This window comes from Rhinopithecus bieti, unplaced genomic scaffold (assembly GCF_001698545.2).
Source record: "Rhinopithecus bieti isolate Rb0 unplaced genomic scaffold, ASM169854v2 scaffold_315, whole genome shotgun sequence".
NCBI classification, from domain to species: domain Eukaryota; kingdom Metazoa; phylum Chordata; class Mammalia; order Primates; family Cercopithecidae; genus Rhinopithecus; species Rhinopithecus bieti.
The window spans coordinates 6,950,649-6,971,786 of record NW_016803481.1 but is presented as its reverse complement, the minus strand read 5'-3'; the positions used below and the strand labels follow the sequence as shown (position 1 = coordinate 6,971,786).

General features: G+C 44.1%; 1 protein-coding gene and 2 long non-coding RNA genes across 3 annotated transcripts in view; 2 read left to right on the top strand and 1 right to left on the bottom strand.

Moving 5' to 3' along the window:
• Positions 1-19,565, bottom strand: part of TNFRSF10A (TNF receptor superfamily member 10a) — a 34,300-nt gene extending 14,735 nt beyond the window's left edge. The window contains exons 1-2 of the mRNA XM_017885735.1: positions 18,842-19,565; positions 6,201-6,297 (exon numbers count right to left, since the gene is read on the bottom strand). Coding sequence (XP_017741224.1) covers positions 6,201-6,297; positions 18,842-19,147 — 403 coding nt within the window. The 5' untranslated portion in view covers positions 19,148-19,565. The remainder of the gene's footprint in view (positions 1-6,200; positions 6,298-18,841) is intronic.
• Positions 7,835-17,229, top strand: LOC108537976 (uncharacterized). The gene is made up of 3 exons (XR_001887972.1): positions 7,835-7,876; positions 15,399-15,702; positions 16,035-17,229. It is a non-coding gene; the product is annotated as an uncharacterized LOC108537976 (long non-coding RNA).
• A 157-nt stretch (positions 19,566-19,722) lies between the features above and the next one.
• Positions 19,723-21,138, top strand: part of LOC108537970 (uncharacterized) — a 3,316-nt gene continuing 1,900 nt past the window's right edge. The window contains exon 1 of the long non-coding RNA XR_001887971.1: positions 19,723-20,196. This is a non-coding gene — a long non-coding RNA (uncharacterized LOC108537970). The remainder of the gene's footprint in view (positions 20,197-21,138) is intronic.

Genomic DNA, 21,138 nt, shown 5'->3' with positions numbered 1-21,138 from the left:
ACAGTGGCACGATCTCAGCTCACTGCAACCTCTGCCTCCCAGGTTCAAGCGATTCTCCTGCCTCAGCTTCCCAGGTAGCTGGGACTACAGGTACCTGTCACCGTGCCTGGCTAATTTTTTGTGTTTTTAGTAGAGACAGGGTTTCACCGTGTTAGCTGGGATGGTTTCAATCTCCTGATCTCATGATCTGCCTGCCTCGGCCTCCCAAAGTGCTGGGATTACAGGTGTGAGCCACCACGCCCAGCCAATGGGTGTGTTTCTTAGTTTTTAACAAAAAAAAATTTTAAGTAAAAAAAATTTTAAGTTAAAAATATAAAAATGCCTATAGAATGAGAATATAAAGAAAGAACATATTTTTGTACAGCTGTACAATGTGTTTGTTTTTTAAGCTAAGTGTTGTTAAAACGAGTGAAAAAGTTTTAAAAATTAAAAAGTTTATAAAGTAAAACAGTTACACTAAAGTTAATATTGAAGGAAGAAAAAAAATTTTACATATTTGGTGTAGCCTAAATGTACAGTGTTTATAAAGTCCATAGCAGTGTACAGGAATGTCCCAGGCCTTCACATTCACTCACCATTCACTGACTCACCCAGACAAGATCCAGTCCTGAAAGCTCCATTCATGGTAAGTGCCCCAGACAACTGCACCATTTTTTTAAACTTTTTATACTATATTTTTATTGAGCCTTTTCTATGTTCACATATGTTTAGGAACTCAAATACTTATCATTGTGTTACAATTGCCTACCAGTACAGGTTTGTAATCTAAGAGCAATAAGCTATATCATATGGCTGAGGGATGCAGTAAGCTATATCATCTAGGTTTGTGGAAGTACACTCTATGATGTTTGCACAATGATGCACTTCTCAGAATGTGTTCCCATCATTAACTGAGGCATGACTGTATTAGAATCAGAAATGAGAGACAACACATTACTACAGATTATACAGAAATTTAAAAATTATGAAAGAATACTGTGAAACCTGTACAACAAAAAATTAAGTACCTTAGATGAAAGGGACAAATTTCTAGAAAGACACAACTACTGAAAGTGAATCAAGATGAAATAGACAATGTGCATAGACATACAGCAAGTAAAGATTTTGACTTAGTAATCAAAAACTACTCCTAAAGAAAAGTCGTTTTTCACAAGATGGCACTGAAAGCAAAGAAGGAAGCTCCTGCTCCTCCTAAAGCTGAAGCAATGTAAAGGCTTTGAAGGCCAAGAAGGTAGTGTAGAAAGGTGTCCAGAGCTATGAAAACAAGAATATCCATACGTCATCCACCTTCTAGTGGTCCAAGATACTGAGACTCTGGAGAGCACCCCCAGGAGAAACAAGCTGGACCACTATGCTGTCATCAAGCTTCCAATGACCACTAAGTATGCCATGAAGTAGATAGAAGACAACAACACACTTGTGTTCATTGTGGATGTTAACACCAACAAGCACCAGATCACACAGGCTGTGAAGAAGCTCTGTAACGTTGATGTGGCCAAGGTTCAACACCCTGATTATGCCTGATAGACAGAAGAAGGCATATGTTTGACTGGCTCCTGATAACCATGCCTTGGATTTTGCCAACAAAACTGAGATCATCTAAACTGAATCCAGTTGGCTAATTCTAAATATATGTGTATGTTTTCACCAGAAAAAAAAAGGTCAAGGCCCAGTTGCCTTTACCATTGAATTATACCAACCATTTCAAGAAGAATTAATACCAATTATTCACAAACCCTTTTTAAAGACAGTGGAGGAGGGAGTACTTTCCAATTCATTGTATAAGGACAATATTACTGATATGGTTTGACTGTGTCCCCACCCAAATCTCATCTTGAATTCCCATATGCTGTGGGAGGGATCCAATGGGAGGTAATTGAATCATGTGGGGCAGGTCTTTCCCTTGCAGTTCTCATGATAATGAGTAAGTCTCACAAGATCTGATGGTTATTATAAGGGGAATTTTCCTGCACAAGCTGTTTGCTTGCTGCCATCCATTTAAGACGTGACTTGCTCCTCCTTGCCTTCCACCATTATTGTGAGGATTCCCCAGCCACGTAGAACTGTAAGTCCAATTAAACCTCTTTCTTTGTAAATTGCCCAGTCTTGGGTATATCTTTATCAGCAGCATGAAAAAAAAAAAAAAAAAAAAAAAAAACTAATACAGTAAATTGGTACCACTAGAGTGGGGAGCTGCTGAAAAGGTACCTGAAAATGTGGAAGCAACTTTGGAACTGGGTAATAGGCAGAGGTTGGAACAGTTTGGAGGGCTCAGAAGAAGACAGGAAAATGTGGGAAAGTGTGGAACTTCCTACAGACTTGTTGAATGGCTTTAATCAAAAGCCAAATAGTGATATGGACAATAAAGTCCAGGCTGAGGTGGTCTCAGATGGAGATGGGGACCTTGTTGGGAACTGGAGCAAAGGTGATTCTTGTTATGTTTAAGCAAAGAAAGCAAAGAGAGGTGGCATTTTGTCCCTTCCCTAGAGATCTGTGGAACTTTGAACTGGGAAGAGATGATTTAGGGTATTTGGCAGAATAAATTTCTAGGCAGCAAATCATTTAAGGGGTGACTTAGGTGCTGTAAAAGGCGTTCAGTTTTATAAGGGAACAAGAGCATTAAAGTTTGGAAAATTCGCAACCTGACAATGTGATAGAAAAGAAAACCCATTTTCTGAGGAGAAATTCAAGCTGCTGCGGAAATTTGCATAAGTGAGGAGGAACTGAATGTTAATCCCCAAGACAATGGGAAAAACGTCTCCAGGGCATGTCAGAGGTGTTCATGGCAGCCCCTCCCATCACAGGCCTGAGGGCCCAAGAGAAAATAGTTTTGTGGTAGGAGCCCAGGGTCTTCTGCTGCGTGCAGTCTAGGGACTTTGTGCCCTACATTCCAGCCACTCCAGCTGTGACTAAAAGGGGCCAAGGTACAGCTTGGGTTGTTGCTTCAAAGGGTGTAAGCCCCAAGATTTGGCAGGTCCCACATGGTGTTAAGCCTACAGGCGCACAAGCCTGTAATCCCAGCACTTTGGGAGGCCGAGACGGGCGGATCACGAGGTCAGGAGATCAAGACCATCCTGGCTAACACAGTGAAACCCCGTCTCTACTAAAAAATACAAAAAACTAGCTGGGCGAGGTGGCGGGCGCCTGTAGTCCCAGCTACTCGGGAGGCTGAGGCAGGAGAATGGCCTAAGCCCAGGAGGCGGAGCTTGCAGTGAGCTGAGATCCGGCCACTGCACTCCAGCCTGGGCGACAGAGCCAGACTCCGTCTCAAAACAAACAAACAAACAAACAAAAAAAAAAAAAAAAAAAAAGAATTGAGGTTTGGGAACCTCCACTTAAATTTCAGAAGATGTATGGAAATGCCTGGATGCCCAGGCAAAAGTTTGCTGCAGAGGCAGAGCCCTCATGGAGAACCTCTGCTAGGGTAGTGTGGGAGGGAAATGTGGTGGAGTCTCTACGGGGCACTGCCTAGGGGAGCTGTGAAAAGAGGGCCATCGTACTTCAGACCCCAGAATCGTAGAATTGCAGATCACTTACACCGGGTGCCTAGAAAAGCTGTAGACACTCAACACCAGCACATGAAAGCAGTCAGGAGGGATGCTATACCTTGCAATGCCACAGGGGTGGAGCTGCCCAAGACCATGGGAACCTGCCTCTTGCATCAGTGTGATCTGGATGTAAGACATGGAGTCTAATGAGATCATTTGGAGCATTAAGATTTGTCTGCCCTGCTGGATTTCAAACTTGCATGGGGCCTGTAACCCCTCTGTTTTGGAAAATGTCACCCATTTGGAATGGTTGTATTTACCCAATGCCTGTGCCCCCATTGTATCTAGGAAGTAACTAACTTGCTTTAGATTTTATAGGCTCATAGGCAAAAGGGACTTGCTTTGTCTCAGATGAGACTTTGGATGGCGAACTTCTGAGTTAATGCTGAAATAAGACTTTGGGGGACTGTTGGGAAGGCATGATTGGTTTTGAAAGTAAGGACATGAGATTTGGGAGGGGCCAGGGGTGGAATGATATGGTTTGGATGTCTTCTCACCCAAATTTCATCTTGAATTCCCACATGTTGTGGGCGGGACCTGGTGGGAAGTAATTGAATCACAGGGGCAGGTCTTTCCCATGCTGTTCGCATTACATTGAGTAAGTCTCACGGTATCTGATCATTATTATAAGGCAGAGTTTTCCTGCACAAGCTCTTTGCTTGTTGCCATCTATGTAAGATGTGACTTGCTCCTCCTTGCCTTCTGCCATGATTGTGAGGCTTCCCCAGCCACATGAACTGTAAGTCCAATTAAACCTCCTTCTTTTGTAAATTGCCAGCCTTGGGTATGTCTTCATCAGCACCATATAAACGGATTAATACAATTAGCTTAATATTAAGACCAGAAAAGGACCTCACAAAGAAAGAAAACTACAGACTAATGATTCTTATGAATATGGTTGCAAAAATCTGCAACAAAATACTAGCTAGTTGAATCCAAAAGCATACAAAAAGAATTATATACCAGGACCAAATAAGTTTTATCCTAGGAATGCAAGATTGGTTCAACATCCCAAAATAAATTGATGTAACAAATTATATCAATAGAATAAAAACCAAAAGTCACATGATTATCTCAAAAACACAGAGAAAGCATTTTACTAACTCCAACACCCTTTTATGATTAAAATCACAAAATAAGAATAAAAGTGAACTTCCTAGGCCAGGCATGGCGGCTCATGCCTGTAATCCCAGCACTTTGGGAGGCCGAGGCAGGCAGATCACGAGGTCAGGAGATTGAGACCATCTGGCTAACACAGTGAAACCCCGTCTCTACTAAAAAAAATACAAAAAATTAGCCAAGTGTGGTGGCAGGTAGTCCCAGCTACTCAGGAAGCTGAGGCAGGAGAATGGCATGAACCTGGGAAGCAGAGCTTGCAGTGAGCCAAGATCGCACCACTGCACTCCAGCCTGGGCAACAGAGCAAGACCCCATCTCAAAAAAAAAAGAAGTGAACTTCCTCAACCTGATAAAGAACATCTACAAAAACCTACAGCTAACATTATATTTAATGGTGAACAACTGAAAGTTTTTCTCCAAAAAAGATATCTGTTTTCACTGCTTTTATTCATTATCATACTGGAGGCTCTAGCCAGGACAATTAGGTAAGAAAAAGAAATAAAAAGCGTCCAGATTGGAAAGGAAAAGGTAAAACTTTCTCTATTTGCAAATTATATGATCTTATATAGAGAAAATCCTAAGGAAGCCACTATAAAAGCATTAATAATAATAAACAAGTTCTGCAAGGTTATAGAGTACAAGATCAATGTATGAAAATCAATATTTGCATACACTCAAGATGAACCCTAAAATGAAATTAAGAAAAGGTTTTATCCACAATAGCATAAAAAAGTGTTAAATATCTAGAAATAAGTTTAACAAAATCAACCCAAAATTTATAGTCTGCAAGCTATAAAACATTATTTTAAAAATTAGAGGTGATCTAAATAAATTTTTAAAAACTCATGCTTTTGGATCAAAAGACTTCTCATTGTTAAGATGTCAGTAACCTCTAAACTGAGTGACAGGTGCAACACAATCCCTGTGAGAAACTCAGCTGATTTTAGAAATTGGCAAGCTGATCCTAAAATTAATACGGAATTTCAAAAAGCCCAGCATAAACAAAATAATTCTGGAAAAGGAAAACAAAAAAGGAAGATTCATACTTCCTGGTGTCAAAACTTGCTACAAGACAGTGTGGCACTGGAAAAAGGACAGATATAGATCAATGGAAAAGAATTGAGAGTCCAAAAATACACCCATACCTTTATGGTCAATTGGTTTTTGACAAGGATGCCAAGACCATTTAATGGGAAAAATCATCATTTCAACGAATGGCAACTGGATAGCCACATGCAAAAGAATGCAGCTGGAATCTTACCTGATGTCATTTACAAAAATTAATTGAAAATGCATCAAGAGTTAAGCTATAAAACTCTTAGGAGAAAACATGGGAATAAAGATTCATAACCTTGGATTTGGCAAAGGATCAATAAGTATCTGCTGAACAGAACAACCAGAAACTGTAGAAAACATAAAACTTGAAGAACATGGAAAAAGAATGTTATTGATGAATTTTGAGATAATTTTTGTATATGGTATATGGTAAGGAAAAGAGAGGTGTAAAGGATTAGAGATCAGTCTTAGAATGTACCTGGTGGACACAACTCTCCCAAAGGACTGTGTTCCCATTGCTGTGTGCCGACTGATTGATCATGAACTTTGATGGTTGCAGCTGAGCCAGGTACGACCTATGGGAACAAAGCAGGGACTGGCATGAGTGGCTTCCAGATCTCACCCATTACAAGATCAATCTCACATTCCATTCCCCCAACCCTCCAAAATTAGACAGAACTTGCATCTTTCTCCCAGTTCTAAAACTCAACCATTTGTTTGTACTCAAATTTGTCTCTTTGTCCCCACCTCTGCCCAGCCCTTGGCAACTACCATTCTACTGTCTGTTTCTATGAATTTGACTACTGTACATACTTCATATAAATGGAAACATACAGTATCTTATGTTTTTCTTGTGGCTGTCATATTTCAATTAGCATAATACCATCACGATCCATCCATGTGGTACCATGCACTGGAATTTCCTTCCTTTCCATTGTGTGTATATATATCATATTTCGTTTATCCATTCATCTATCGATGAGCACTTGGTTTGTGTTCACATTTTGGCTATTGTGAATAACGCTGCTATGAACATGGGTGTACAAAATCTCTTTGAGCCCCTTCTTTCAATTCTTTTGGATATATACTCCAAGGTAAAATTGCTGTTTTATTACAAGAGTTGTAAAATTCTTGTAGATCTTACATTTAGAGGCTGCATATGAAAAGCCAACAGTTACCATCCTACTCAATAGTGAAAGACTAAAGGTTTTTTCTCCAAGATCAGGAACAAGACATGGAGGCCTCCTTTTATCACTTCTATAGTATCAGAGTAACGCGGGGCCTACAGAAAGAGTTAGAAAGTGTTCCCTCCAACTCAGTTTCTTGGAAGAGTTTGAGGAGAATTCATGTTAGCTCTTTAAATGTTTGGTAGACGTCATCATTGAAGCCAACTGGTCCTGGGCTTTTCTTTGCTGGGAAGTTTTGAATTATGGATTCTATCTCCTTACTATAGCTCTGTTCAAAATCTCTATTTCTTCATGATTCAATATTGGTGGGTAGTGTATTTTTAATAATTTACCAGTTTTACCAATGTGATCTACTTTGTTGACATGCAATTATTCATAGTATTTTTTATAATCCTTTGGATTTCTGTAAATTTGTTTGAAATGTCCCCTCTTTGATTTCTGATTTTGGTTTTTTGAGTTTTCTGTCTTTTTTCTTAGTCCATCTAGGTAAAAGTTTGTACATTTTATGGATCTCTCCTAAGAGTCAACTTTCAGTTTGAGTTTCTCTGTAGTTTTTCTGTTCTCTATTTCTGTTATCTCTGATCTAATCTTTACTACTTACTTTTTTTTTTCTGGTTTTGGGCTTAGTTTGCTCTTCATTTTCTTTTTTTCTTTTTTCTTTTTTTTTTTTTTTGAGACGGAGTCTCGCTCTGTTGCCCGCACTGGAGTGCAGTGGCATGATCTTGGCTCACTGCAAGCTCCGCTTCCTGGGTTCACTCACGAGTAGCTGGGACTTCAGGTGCCCGTCACCACACCCAGTTGTTTTTGTATTTTTAGTAGAGATAGGATTTCACTGTGTTAGCCAGGATGGTCTCCATCTCCTGACCTTGTGATCCGCCCACCTCGGACTCCCAAAGTGCTGGGATTACAGGTGTCAGCCACCATGCCCGGCCGTTTGCTCTTCATTTTCTACTTTATTATGTAAAAGGTAGGTTGTTGATTTGAGCTATTTTTTTAAATGTATTTACAGCTGTCATTTTTCATTTTAGCACTGCTTTCATATATCCTGTAAGTTTTGGTATATTGTTTTCATTTGTCTCAAGATACTTTCTTTTGAAACACTTTTTTAATTTCCGTAGGTTTGAGGGTACAACTGTTTTGTTTTTGTTTTTTGTTACATGGATAAGTTCTTTAGTGGCGATTTCTGAGATTTTAATGTGGCTGTCATCTGTCTCAAGATATTTTCTTTTTTGGGGGGGTGGGGCCTCCCGCGATCTGCCCACCTTGGCATCCCAAACTGCTGGGATTACAGGCATGAGCTACAGAGCTCAGCCTCTCAAGATATTTTCTAATTTCCTTTTTTTTTTTTTTTTTACCCATTGGTTGTTTTAAATTTTTTGTTTAATTTTCACATATTTGCAGGTTCTTCAGTTGTCCTTCTGCTATTGATTTATAATTTCCTTTTATTGTGATTGGAAAAGATACTCTATATTATTTCAATTTTTAAAACTGTATTAAGGCTTGTTTTGTGGCCTAACATATCGTGTGTTCTGGAGAACGTTTCATGTACCCTTGAGAAAAATGGATATTCTCCTGTGATTGGGCGGTGTTCATATACACACAGACACACACACGTTTTTACTAATGAGGGTTATATGATGTGTACATTTTTTAAAAAGCAGGATACTGAATCAAATATTAAATAATGAACTTCAGGTTTAAAAAGGCACCTTACAAACTGCACCCCAAAACAGTCTGTCAATGTCCCATGAAATACTAGAGTCAGAAAAAGATAAAGAGCAGTATAGCTATTCAGGACAGGATTTCTGTACAATAAATTACATCACCAAGACAAGTGAAAACCATTGGGGTCTGAGGATTAGCTGGTAGTAATGTACTGATGCTTACTGTCTGATATTGAGGGTTGTATTGTGGTTATGCGGGAGAATGTCCTTATTTGTTGGAAATACCCACTCACGTGTTAAAGGGTGATGTGCATTCTGTGGGTGGCTTCCTCTCAGGTGGTTCAAAGCAAAGCGTAGAGTATAATTTTTGCATCTTTTCTGTAACTGGGAGATTCTTTTAATTACAAAGTTAAATTAGAAAAGGAGGAGCAAGGAGGCCAGGTGCGGTGGCTCACACCTGTAATCCCAGCACTTTGGGAGGCCTAGGCGGGCGATCACCTGAGGTCAGGAGTTCAAGACCAGCCTGGCCAACATGGTGAAACCCCATCTCTACTAAAAATATGCTGGGTGTGGTGGCGGCACCTGTAATCCCAGCTACTCTGGAGGCTGAGGCAGGAGAATCGCTTAAATCCAGGAGGCGGAGGCTGCAAGGAGCCGAGGTTGCGCTACTGCACTCCAGCCTGGACAACAAGAGCGAAACTACATCTCAAAAAAAAAAAGAAAGAAAGAAAAGAAAGAAAAGAAAGAAAAGAAGAAAGAAAGAAAGACAGAGAGAGAGAGAGAGAGAGAGAGAAAGAAAGAAAGAAAGAAAGAAAGAAAGAAAGAAAGAAAGAAAGAAAGAAAGAAAGAAAGAAAGAAAGAAAGAAAGAAGAAAAGGAGGAGAAGGAGGAGGACGAGAAGGACGAGGCTGTTAAAAATAGCTTAGGCTGAGCTTAGTTTGACTGCTGCCAGGATTTAAAAGAGATCAAATGCAACCCCTTTCTACATAAAAGTCTCTCTAGTATTTGGTGACAGCTACATTAGTGTCTGTTCCTCAAACTCTGTGTTTCCCTTTTCTGCTCTCACAGTCCTATTTCCTTGTGTATTACCTGGCTTGTATCTTGTGACCTGCTAGAGCCACCTGTTAGTTCTAGCAGTTCTCTGCAAATGAAGGTAGTCCCATTCCTTCCTTCCCAATTATTCTGTCTTTCTCTCCTGCCATACTGCATTGGCTAGGACCCTGAGTTCAAAGCCAAATGGATGTGATCTGCAGGAACATGCTTGGAATTGGTCCTAATCATGGAATGAACACATTCAATATTCTACTATTTTAACAGATGTTAGCCATACCTTTTATTACATGCATTTAATCAGTTTTAAGGAAGTTCTCTTCTGTTTCTAAAGAGAATTATTAATTCATAAATGGAAGTCAAAGTTTGTCAAATGTTCTTTCTGCTTCCATTGACGTGTTTATATCGTTTTTCTCCTTCATGCTGTTAATATCATGAGTAACATTAATTTTCAGATCTTAATCCAACTGTATTCCTGGAATAAACCCTACTTTCTTACAGTGTATTATATTCTTGGAGAATTCAATTGGCTATTGTTGAATTAAGGATTTTTACATCTGTATCTATAATAGATATTGATCAGTATTTTTCTTTTTTTGTAACTTCTGTCAGATTCTGGTATCAGAATGATGTTTGCCTTTTAAAACAGTGAAGAAGTTTTCCTCCTTCTTTATGTCCTGAAACAATTTGTCAACTGTTGGTGTTTCTTCCAAAAATATTTATAGAATTCAGTGAAATGACATGGGCCTACAGTTTTCATCATGTGAGCATTTAAACAATGAATTTCGCCAGGGTGGTGGCCCACACCTGTAATCTCAGCAGTTTGGGAGGCCAAGGTGGGCAGATCACCTGAGGTCAGGAGTTCGAGACCAGCCTCGCCAACATGGTGAAATCCCATCTCTACCAAAAATACAAAAAAATTAGCTGACCGTGGTGGTGGGTGCCTGTAATCCCAGCTTCTCAGGAAGCTGAGGCAGAAGAATCGCTTGAACCCGGGAGGCAGAGGTTCCAGTGAGCCAAGATTACACCACTGCACTCCTGCCTGCGTGACAGAGCGAGACTCCAACTCAAAAAATAGCATAAAAAATTAAACAAACAAACAATGAATTCCAATTCATAGACAGCTTTAGGAATATTTAAATTATCTTTACTTCTTATGGCTATTTTGCTAAATAGTGTTTTTTAAGAAATTTGTCTATTTAATCTAAGTTGTCAAATTGATCGGCATAGTTATTCATAAGATCCCACTATTATCCTTTTAATGGCTGCAGAGCTTGTAATAATATCCCATCATTAATTCTTGATATTGGTATTTTGTGTTGTTGTTCTTTTTTTCTTTTAAAGTTTGGTTTATTACTTTTTTTTTTCTGAGATGGAGTTTCACTCTTGTTGCCCAGGCTGGAGTGCAGTGGTGCAGTCTCGGCTCACTGCAACCTCTGCCTCCTAGGTTCAAGTGATTCTCCTGCCTCAGCCTCTCAAGTAGCTGGGATTACAGGCGTGCCCCAGCACGCCTGGCTAATTTTTTATTTTTAGTAGAGACAGGGTTTCTCCATGTTGGTCAGGCTGGTCTCAAACTCCAGACCTCAGGTGATCTGCCCGCCTCGGCCTCCCAAAGTGCTGGGATTACAGGGATGAGCCACCTCCCCCCTACCAGTTTATTACTTTTATTAATTTTGTTGATCATTTAAGAGAACCAACTCTTGGCTTGTTGATTCCTTTTATTGTTTGAATTCTATTTCATTGATTTAACTCTTATTATTTCCTTGTCATCTTGGTACTACCTTTGAGTTTAATTCATACTTATTTTATGGGTTAGTAATGCAGACCTCTGAGTCATTGATTTTGATGCCATTCTTCTTTTAATCCTTAAGAACTTTACTGAGATATACTTTATATATCATATAATTCTTTAAATATGTTTACAGAAGTGTATAAACATCAATAAAATCAATTTTTGAACATTTTCATCATCACCCCAAAAAGAAATTCCAGGCCATGCACAGCGGCTTACGGCTGTAATCCCTGCATTTTGGGAGGCTGAGGTGGGTGGATCACGAGGTCAGGAGTTCAAGACCAGCCTGGTCAACATGGTAAAACTTCATCTCTACTAAAAATACAAAAATGAGCCAGGTGTATAGTGGCAGGCGCCTGTAGTCCCAGTTACTGGGGAGGCTGAGGCAGAAGAATCGCTTGAACCCAGCAGGCAGAGGTTGCAGTGAGCCAGGATCGTGCCACTGCACTCCAGCCTGGGCGACATAATGAGACACCATCTCAAAAAAAAAAAAAAAAAAGAAAAGAAAAGAAAAGAAATGTTTTGATTTCTCTTTTGATTTCATCCATGAACTATGAGTTATTTATAAGTATGTTGCTTAATATTCACATTTTGTGAGTCTTTCTAGATTTTGTTATTGCTTAACACTTTAACTTCATTAAGATTAGAGAACACATTTTATATAATTTCCTTCGTTTCAAATGTTTTTAGATTTGTTTGATAGTTCACAACGTGGTCTATCTTGGTGAAGTACCATGTTCATAGAAAAGAAAGTATCTCCCATAGATGTTGCATGTGTGCTCTATAAATGTCAATTAAGTCAAGGTAGTTGAAAATGTTCAGATCTGTTATTTTACTGTTTTCATCTGATCATTCTATCAGTTGCTGAGAAGGGGGTGACATGATCTCCCTTTAATCCTTTTGAGCGTTGCTTCATGTATTTTAAAGCTTTATACACACATTTATTATTATTACGCCTTCTGATGAATTCCTTTTTTTTGTTTGTTTGTTTTTCTTTTTTGAGACGGAGTCTTGCTCTGTCACCAGGCTGGAGTGCAGTGGCACAATCTTGGCTCACTGCAACCTCCGAATCCGTGGTTCAAGGGATTCTCCTGCCTCAGCCCCCCTAGTAGCTGGGATTATAGGCACATGCCACCACACCCAGCTAATTTTTGTAATTTTAGTAGAGATGGGGTTTCACCAAGTTGGCCAGGATGGTCTCGATCTCCTGACCTTGTGATCTGCCTGCCTCAGCCTCCCAAAGTGCTGGAATTACAGGTGTGAGCCACTGCGCCCGGCCTGAACTCACTTTTAACACTAAAAATAGTGCCTTAAAAAAAAAAAAAAAAAAAAAAAAAAAACTCTGCTAATAGCAAGTGAAAACCTGACAACAAGCTCTTGGTGACTCTGGACCTGGGCAGTCCCCAGCCTTCTGTTCAGCTGTTCTTCCCACCTCTCACAGGAAACATAGTCTATGAAAGTCTGAGGACGTCACATCCGCATTAGTGCAGGCTTCCTAGAACCCACATTACTCATTCATCCAAGGAGGACACATCGGCTCCTGGTGACCACACTGTGCAAGGAATCGTGGAGCATCAGGAACAAGCCACGACCCTCCCTTTCCTTAGGACAGTTCCAGTTCACAGGGAGATGAGGCACAGCCATCAATAACCCGAGTCATGAGGGGCTACCCTGGCAGAGGTGACAAATGCCATTGGTGGCAGGACACCAGTAGACATAGAGGGAAAAGTCTACACAGACAGGTTCCCAGGCAGAAAGGAAGTCAAGGCAGTGGGGGAGGGGAGTCAAAACAAGCGATGCTGGGACACAGTTCTGAGGTTTGTGGGCGTCTCTGATTGAGGGAGATGGAAGGTGAGGTCAGAAAAGTGAGGTTCTCAGTTCACAAATTTGGGTTCATGGGGGTGTGAGGGTGTGTGTGTGTGTGTGTGTGTGTAAGAGAGCAAGAGAGAGAGGTCTTGTTTCAGGTCTTCTCCTCCATAGACTCTCCTGACCCTGCCTCTTCCTGCGATGAGTCATTCACCAGGGGGTTTCCTTGCCTTGTTCTTCCTGGACCAGTGTTGTGCTAGGCTGTTTTAGAGGCAAATTTGATATTCACACTGTGATCTCCTCCTTCAGGCATAGACACCCTAAAAAATGCCTTGTTGATCTTAAAATGAGCAACTCAATTGTTCTGAGGTTGGCTGTGGTGGGAAATCTGCTTCCTTTGAGTCTTTGTGGCTTTTTTCTTTCTTTGTTCTTTTGGTATAAAAAGACCCCTGGGTTAAGAAGCAAGCCATCTGTCTTGTAGTCTTGGGCCAGCCTCATGGTCTGGGGTAAACCACTTCTTCTCTAAACATGTTTATCATTCTGGAAATAAGAGGTGGCTTTAAATGACTTCTCAGGGATCCCCAGCTGTGACCCAGTGCTAGGTGAATGCAGGCCTCATGAACAAGCACCAAATACTCCCCTGGGAAAAGTCAGCAGAACCCAGTGACCCAATCACTGCTGCTGCCCCCGAGGGTCGCTCATCCTCCTGCCCAGCCCCTCCACTGAACGAATGTTCTGCGTCTCATGCTGCTTGTCTAAAACAAGGACAATGAGGGCTCCTGTACAGTCTGGTTGTATGAGGATTAAGTGTGTTCATATGTGTATAAAGCGCTGAGAACAGAGCTTGGCACAGCACATGCTGTTGTTAGTACAATCATTACTCTCAATGTTGATTTTAATGAAATCACATCCTCCACGCCAACAATACCATGAGCTGGGGCCTTGCAACCGCACAGCCTCCCTCTGCCAGAGCCAAGTAGGGAGGGATGGCGTCCCTGGAGCCGGCACAGCCTCTCTGGAGGTCAGGGGTTGGGAAGGTGGCCCCCATGCTTCCTGATCGCTATTTAGGTCGCTGGTGACACCTCCTGCACCAGACTGTGGGCTTCAGGGAGCAGGATTGACACAGGCAGGGCTCATTTGTCCTCCCACCGGCACCAGGCACAGACATTCTCAGAGTAAAGTGCTCATCATCTACTTCCTGGGTGAATGACTTTTCCTCCAAGCCCATGAGGTGAGCCCAGTGGTGGCCTCAGCTCATCGCCTCAGGTCACAGGCTCCAGGATCCAGCACAGGGACGGGACCCCAAAGAGTCCTGTGGACTCTGCTAAGGAACACCAGGAGCTCCCAGAGGCCAAGCGCAGGGCAGAGATGTGCAGAAGCAGCTGCTCGGAGGACCTTAGCCCTGCAGAGGCCAAAACATGGCTGCTATTATACAGAAGGGGAGGGCGAAAATGCTACAGACATGGCTCTGGCACATTATTTTTGCTACCATCCAAGTGCTGAAACCACTGTTAAGGAGAAAGTCTTAAAAGCAGTCAGAGAACAAAGATCTCCCCACAGACAAGCCAGGTGAGAGGAGCCGCCTAAGCCCAGAGAAACCACAGCAGGAAGAGGCAGCGGCAGAGGTCCCACCCCAGCCCGTGCTGCTCCCCTCTCTTCTTCACCAGGACGGTTCCCCCTTCCCTCGACTCAGTGCTGAGACCAACAGCAGACATGGGGTGAGGGGGTGATTACCAACAAACTCCAATGACTTAACTTTGAAATTTTCTTCATCTAAGTTTTTAAAGTGGTCATTCCTAGTTTCCTTCATTCCTACCAGTGCCCTGGACAGACTTGCCTGTGGCCAGGTGCACACACTTCCCACCTCTGAGCTGCACACACTTTCCCCCTCTGAGCTGTGGTCCCCTCATCTGTAAAATGTGATAATTCACATCCCCTCCTGGCCACAGGTGGGTGTCTGAGGTGCTGAGTGCACCCTGCCCTTCCCTACAAAGCAAACCCTTTCTCCTTTCCCCATTATCACAGATACCTGCCTGGGAATCCAGAAGAGGCCCTTCCCAGACCAACAGGCAGCTGCTACTATCAAGCAGGCCAGGTCCCAAATGCTGGGGACTTCCCCCTCCTAAATCTCATTTTCCCCCCAGACAAAATGAGATCAACAATCCCCATCTCCCTTAGGTTAGGAAAATACCCTGAATGAAGATGTGCAGTCTCTGGCTGGGAGCAGGACACCAACTGTACAACAGCACAGGCTCGGAGCATGGCACTGTCCCCACTGTCCCCATCCCTGAAAGCTGGAGCCTCGCTGCCCTGCCACTCCTGGATACAGGACAAGGATCAGAACTGAGACTGTGGCCTCTCAGTAGGGGCTGGGTGAGCAGCCATCTGTGGCCACGTGGATGGAGACCTTTCCTGCTCACTCTTCAAACTGCAACCAGTGCCGGGCGCCCACCAGAAGGACAACTGGAAGGAAAAGTGGCAGGTAAACCAGGCTGTGGCCCTGCAGTGCCATCTTTGTCCTCACTTGAAGTCGGGCTCCTCTGTTCCTCCACGGCCCCTCCCCATGGCGCTCCACCTCATTCCTTAGAACCTTCTGCCCCAAGCTCAGACAGCCGGTGCTGAGGTGCAGGCAGGAGCAGGTGCAGCCTCTGCTAGGTAGAGGACAAGTGCCCTGGGGATCCAGAGTCCTGAGTGACTGACACCAGCCCTGAGAGTGTGATTTGTCCTCCTACACGACAACACACATCTGCCAACACAGACCACTGCGGTTTACACAGGGCCTCTGCAGACTTTTATCTGTGTCTTATTTTACAGGAAGGAGCTGGGCCATACCAGAGTCAGAGAGCTGAAGAGGAGCACGGACAACCCTGGCCGTCTTCAGCCTCCAGTCTCTGGGCTCTTTGACAGACTGACTGACTAAGCTTCAGAGCCTTCAGAATTTCTCATTTCCTACTTTGATAAAGAGAGAGGTGAGGTGGAAGGGACCTGGCATAGAGATTGGGCCAGCCTAGCACTGACAGAGCCAGGACCTGGGGTCAGGGACTGAGCTCAGCTCCAGGCTCATCTGATGTCATCCTGACAGCCTGAGGACAGAGACCTTATCTCCATTCACAGGCATGGCAGGTGGCAGGGACTGGCCCCAGCTGACCTCGGTTTCCCAAGTGCAGAGGTGCGACTGTGGTCTTTCCCGCTCCCTCCCCAGCAGTCTAATCTGGAAGATTAGCTCTAGGTCATCTACTCCCAGTCTCAAAAAACTCCTGGATCCTTGAAAATCTCTAATAACACTAAAATAAAAAAATACAAACATTGAGGTCTATCATTTCTTACCTCTTATAGTAGTAAAGAATGAAAGTTCCATGTAGTAAGGGTGCAGGGACACGGGCACGCTTGTGTATTCTTGGTGTGAGAGTAAAATTGGTACAATCTTCTCCCAAAGGACAATTTAGCAATATCCAAACAAAATTCTAAATTGATGAGCTCATTGACCCAAGAATTCCTCTTTTAAAGGGCTGCCCGATACTCCAGAAAATATTGACATATGGACATATGACACATACAAGGGTTCTCACTACAATGCTGCTGGAATTAGTAAAAACAAAGGCAGGACATAATGTTAACAATTGCCCATAGGATGGAAGACTAAAATCAACTGTGGTTCACCCCATGTGTTTCACCCATGCACTAAATATTATGATGCTGTTAAAAAGAATGAGATACATGCATGGACTGATAGAAAACATCTGATGTGATTTGTTGTTCAGTCAGAATTTTTAAAAGCTAAGGTACCTATAAATGCACAGGAAGAAGGCTGATGGATGGTGGGATGAGAGGGTCCTGTGGGATGGCAGAAGGCCTTGGTGTCTGCTATGGGTCCTTTGCCCCTGCCAGGTCTCATGTTGAAATCTGAACCCCAATGTAGCTGGTGGGGCCTGTTGGGGTTTGGGGTGGATCCCTCATGAAAGGCTTGGTGCCATACCTGCCCCCTCCCACATTCCCCCAGGAGTTGTCACTCTTAGTTTCCATGACAGCTGGTTGTTAGAATGAACCTGGCCCCTTCTCCTCCCCCTGCCATCCTCCCCACCCCTTTCCTTGATGGGCAGAATCCAGCTGTCCTTCCCCTTCACCACCAGTGGAAGTTTCCTGAGGCCTCACCAGAAGCAGATGCTGGTGTCATGCTTCTTGTACAGCCTGCAGAATCATGTGTCAAATAAACCTCTTTATAAATTATCCAGCCTCAAGTATTTTTTATAGCCACACAAACGGACTGTCACATTTCCAAAACCACCAAATTCAGATGTTTGACCTTGTCTACACAGGTGAAACCTACATCCACCTGGAATCGCACTAGCCTGTCAAAAAGAAAGCCATTTAATAAGCATATTAAAAATAAGCATCAACCGTGGGTTCCACCTAATATAAACTGATGTTTAAAACATAAATTCTGTAATTATTTGGAGATTACAAAATGCTATTGGTTTCCTGGATTTTGTTTAGTTTGTTAAACAAAAACACTTAAAATTTACTGACACTTGTAAGACTGGTTTATCTTTGAGGTAATTTAGCTTTTGTTTTGTTTTTCCTTAACATAGAAGGAATCTGGAAGAGAACAATTGATAGAGACTTAATGAACTTGAAAGAGAACCGAAGGTATTTGCATTTTTCCAGACTAAGTGATTGCTTTCACAGGAAACGCTGCCTCATGAAGGAAGGGTGTGCCCCAGTCTTGGCTGCCTGCCTCGTGGTCAATTCACTGCCCTGTACCTGTTGATGTGCAAGAAAGTGGCTGGAAAGAAACTGCTGCCGGTGTGCTCAGTGGACTCGAAACGGAAGACAAAAAGCAGCGGAGAGCAAGTTACTTTTTCTGCCGGGCTGCGTGTTTAACCGATTTGTCTAAAAAAAGAAGGATGGAGGGCCAGGTGCGGTGGCTCACGCCTGTAATCTCAGCACTTTGGGAGGTCGAGGCGGGCGGATTTGGCTAATACGGTGAAACCCTGGCTCTACCAAAACCACAAAAAATTAGTCGGGCGTGGTGGCGGGTGCCTGTAGTCCCAGCTACTCCGGAGGCTGAGGCAGGAGAATCGCTTGAACCCAGAAGGCAGAGCTTGCAATGAGCCGAGATTGCGTCAACGCACTCCAGCCTGGGCGACAGAGCGAGACTCCGTTTCAAAAAAAAAAGAGAGAGAGAGAGAGAGAGAGAAAAGAAGGATGGGGGTGGGGAGGGAATGAGGGAGTGGGGAGGAGAATGGTGCTCCCCTTCACGCAGCCGGTGTGGCTCGGAGGTGGCTTGGAAGTTTACACACTTGAGCTCTATCGATTCTGAAACGTCCCGATACATCTTGAAGTGTGGGGAGGAGGGAGCCGCGCTAGGCAGCGGCCAACGTGGTGGAGTCCCCTGGCCCAGCCTCCTGCGGGAGGGGGCTCTGCTCCCTCCAGGCCCCGGTCGCTCCTGCCTGGCCCCGGGGACCCCGCTCTTCCTCCGACTTCGACGACGGACTCCTCTGCCCGGACATGCCCCGCCACAAGTGACCAGGGCCAGGCACCCCCGCCGTGTCCCCCTCTCTCCCTGCCCCTCCCAGTGTCTGGCGCGCTTTTCCCCAGACAGGACCGCGATGGGAACTCACCTGCAGCAGGACCCCGACGACGACAAACTTGAGGGTCTTGTGGACCCGGAGTCCAGGGCTGGCCCCCTGCGCCGACCTGGGTCCTGCGGCGCGCCCTGCCCGGGCCCGGGCACTGGGTCCCTGCTGTCCCATAGAGGTAGGGAGCGTTCCTCGGCCCCCGCCCCGCAGTTGAATCCTCCCCGCGGAAGAGCCCCACACTTTGCTGGGTGTGGCTGTGGCTGCCTCTGTCCCACTCGCTGCGCTCCCAGGATTCGGAGTCACTGCCAGGAACGCGCCCGGCTTTACTACAGCTGGTGGTGGCGCCATCCTGCCAGGTCAATCGAAGAAGCGGCGTGCTTGGCTGTGATAAGACAGAAGTTCGAATTCGGAGTTCAGGGCACCCCTGACCCCCCACCTTTTCGGGGCACTTGCGGCTCCTGTCTGCTAACCCTGAACTTCCCTTCCTCTGTGATCGCCCTCGCCGCTCTCAGCTTCTGTTCCTCAAACACGGCCGCCGCGTGAATGCTGCTGCATTCGGAGTCGTTTTGGCAAAACGACTGGTCCCAGCGCGAGGCTTCTCCGTCGGGAGTCGACCTCAGTCTCTCCGTGGCCGGATTCCTGGCGACTTGCAGGCACTCGGTGGACGGATGGGTAGCGGAATGAAGGGCACAGAGGCGGCCTCCGCGGGATCTGGCCTCTAAGAGGCTTCTACGGCCTCTTCCGTCACTACCGGGCGGGTGATTCATCCTGCCTTTTTTTTTTTTTTTAATGGAATCTAGCTCTGTCGCCCAGCTGGAGTGCAGTGGCCCCATCTCAGCTCACTGCAACCTCCGCCTCCCGGGTTCAAACGATTTTCCTGCCTCAGCCTCCTTAGTAACTGGGATTACAGGCGCCCGCCACCACGCCCAGCTAAATTTTGTATTTTTAGTAGAGACGGGGTTTCACTGTTTTGGCCAGGCTGGTCTCGAATTCCTGACCTCGTGATCCACCCTCCTTGGCCACCCAAAGTGCTGGGATTACAAGCGTGAGCCACCGAGTCTGGCGCATCCTGCTATTGGTCTCAGGTTTCCATGCCAGTGAAATGTCACCTCAACTCCACTGTCCCTGGTGTCAGGCAAGCCCGAGGGACCCAATTCTGCCTCTCTTCTGGATTTTCCTAACCTGTTAAGAGTCTTGAAAGTTCTTAAACCACGGGGGACTACCTGGCGCATGACACGGGATGCGACTTGGCGGCAGTCCCACGTGGAGGCAGGTCCTTTCCAGCAGTTCCTCCGCACCCAGCGCTTCGCGGGCCCAGGGAGCGGAAAATCAGCCTGCCGAAAGCCAGGCGAGTCACGGTCCTGCCTGCGAAGGGCGACCTTGGGGCTGAGGAGTGGGTAAGAGCAGGGGACACTGATTGATGTTCATTTTTCTCCATATTTTACCGAATTCCGGTACTATTTGCTGAAAAGACTTTCTTTTCGGCCGGGCGCGGTGGTTCACACCTGTAATCCCAGCACTTTGGGAGACCGAGGTGGGCGGATCACCTGAGGTCGGAAGTTCCAGACCAGCCTGACAGACATGGAGAAACCCCGTCTCTACTAAAAATACAAAATTAGCCGGGCGCCATGGCGGATGCCTGTAATCCCACCTACTCGGGAGACTGAGGTAGGATAATCGCTTGAACCCGAGAGGCTGAGGTTGCGGGGAGCCGAGATGGCGCCACAAGAGGGAAACTCCGTCTCAAAAAAGAAAAGAAAACTCTTTCCTTATCCAATAGCCTTATCACTTTTGTTGAAATTAAGTTGACCATATATATGTGTGTGTCCATTTCTGGACTCTATTCTGTTCCGTTTATTTATTTGGCTATTCTCATGCTAATTACCACAGTCCTAATTATGAGCTGTATAGTCAGTCTTGAAACTAGGCAGTTCAAGTCCTCCCCTTACTCCCCACCTCTTAAATGGTTTGCATTTCCATTTATGTTTAATATAGAATATTTTTTCAATTAAAAAAGCCTGCTAGGATTTTAATTGGAATTGCCTTGAATGTAGATATCAATGGGAATAATTGACATTTTAACAATTTTGAGTCTTTCAATCCATGAAATTTATTTATTTAGATATTCGTCACTTAAGCTTGACAATATTTTGCAAACTTTCCGTGTACAGGTATTGCATATCTTTTGTAAATATATTTCTAACTATTTTTGTTACTATTGCTAATGGAATTGGTTTAGCTTCCCTTATTTTATTTTATTTTATTTTATTTTATTTTATTTTTTTTTATTTTTATTTATTTTTTTTTTTTTTGAGACGGAGTCTCGCTCTATCACCCAA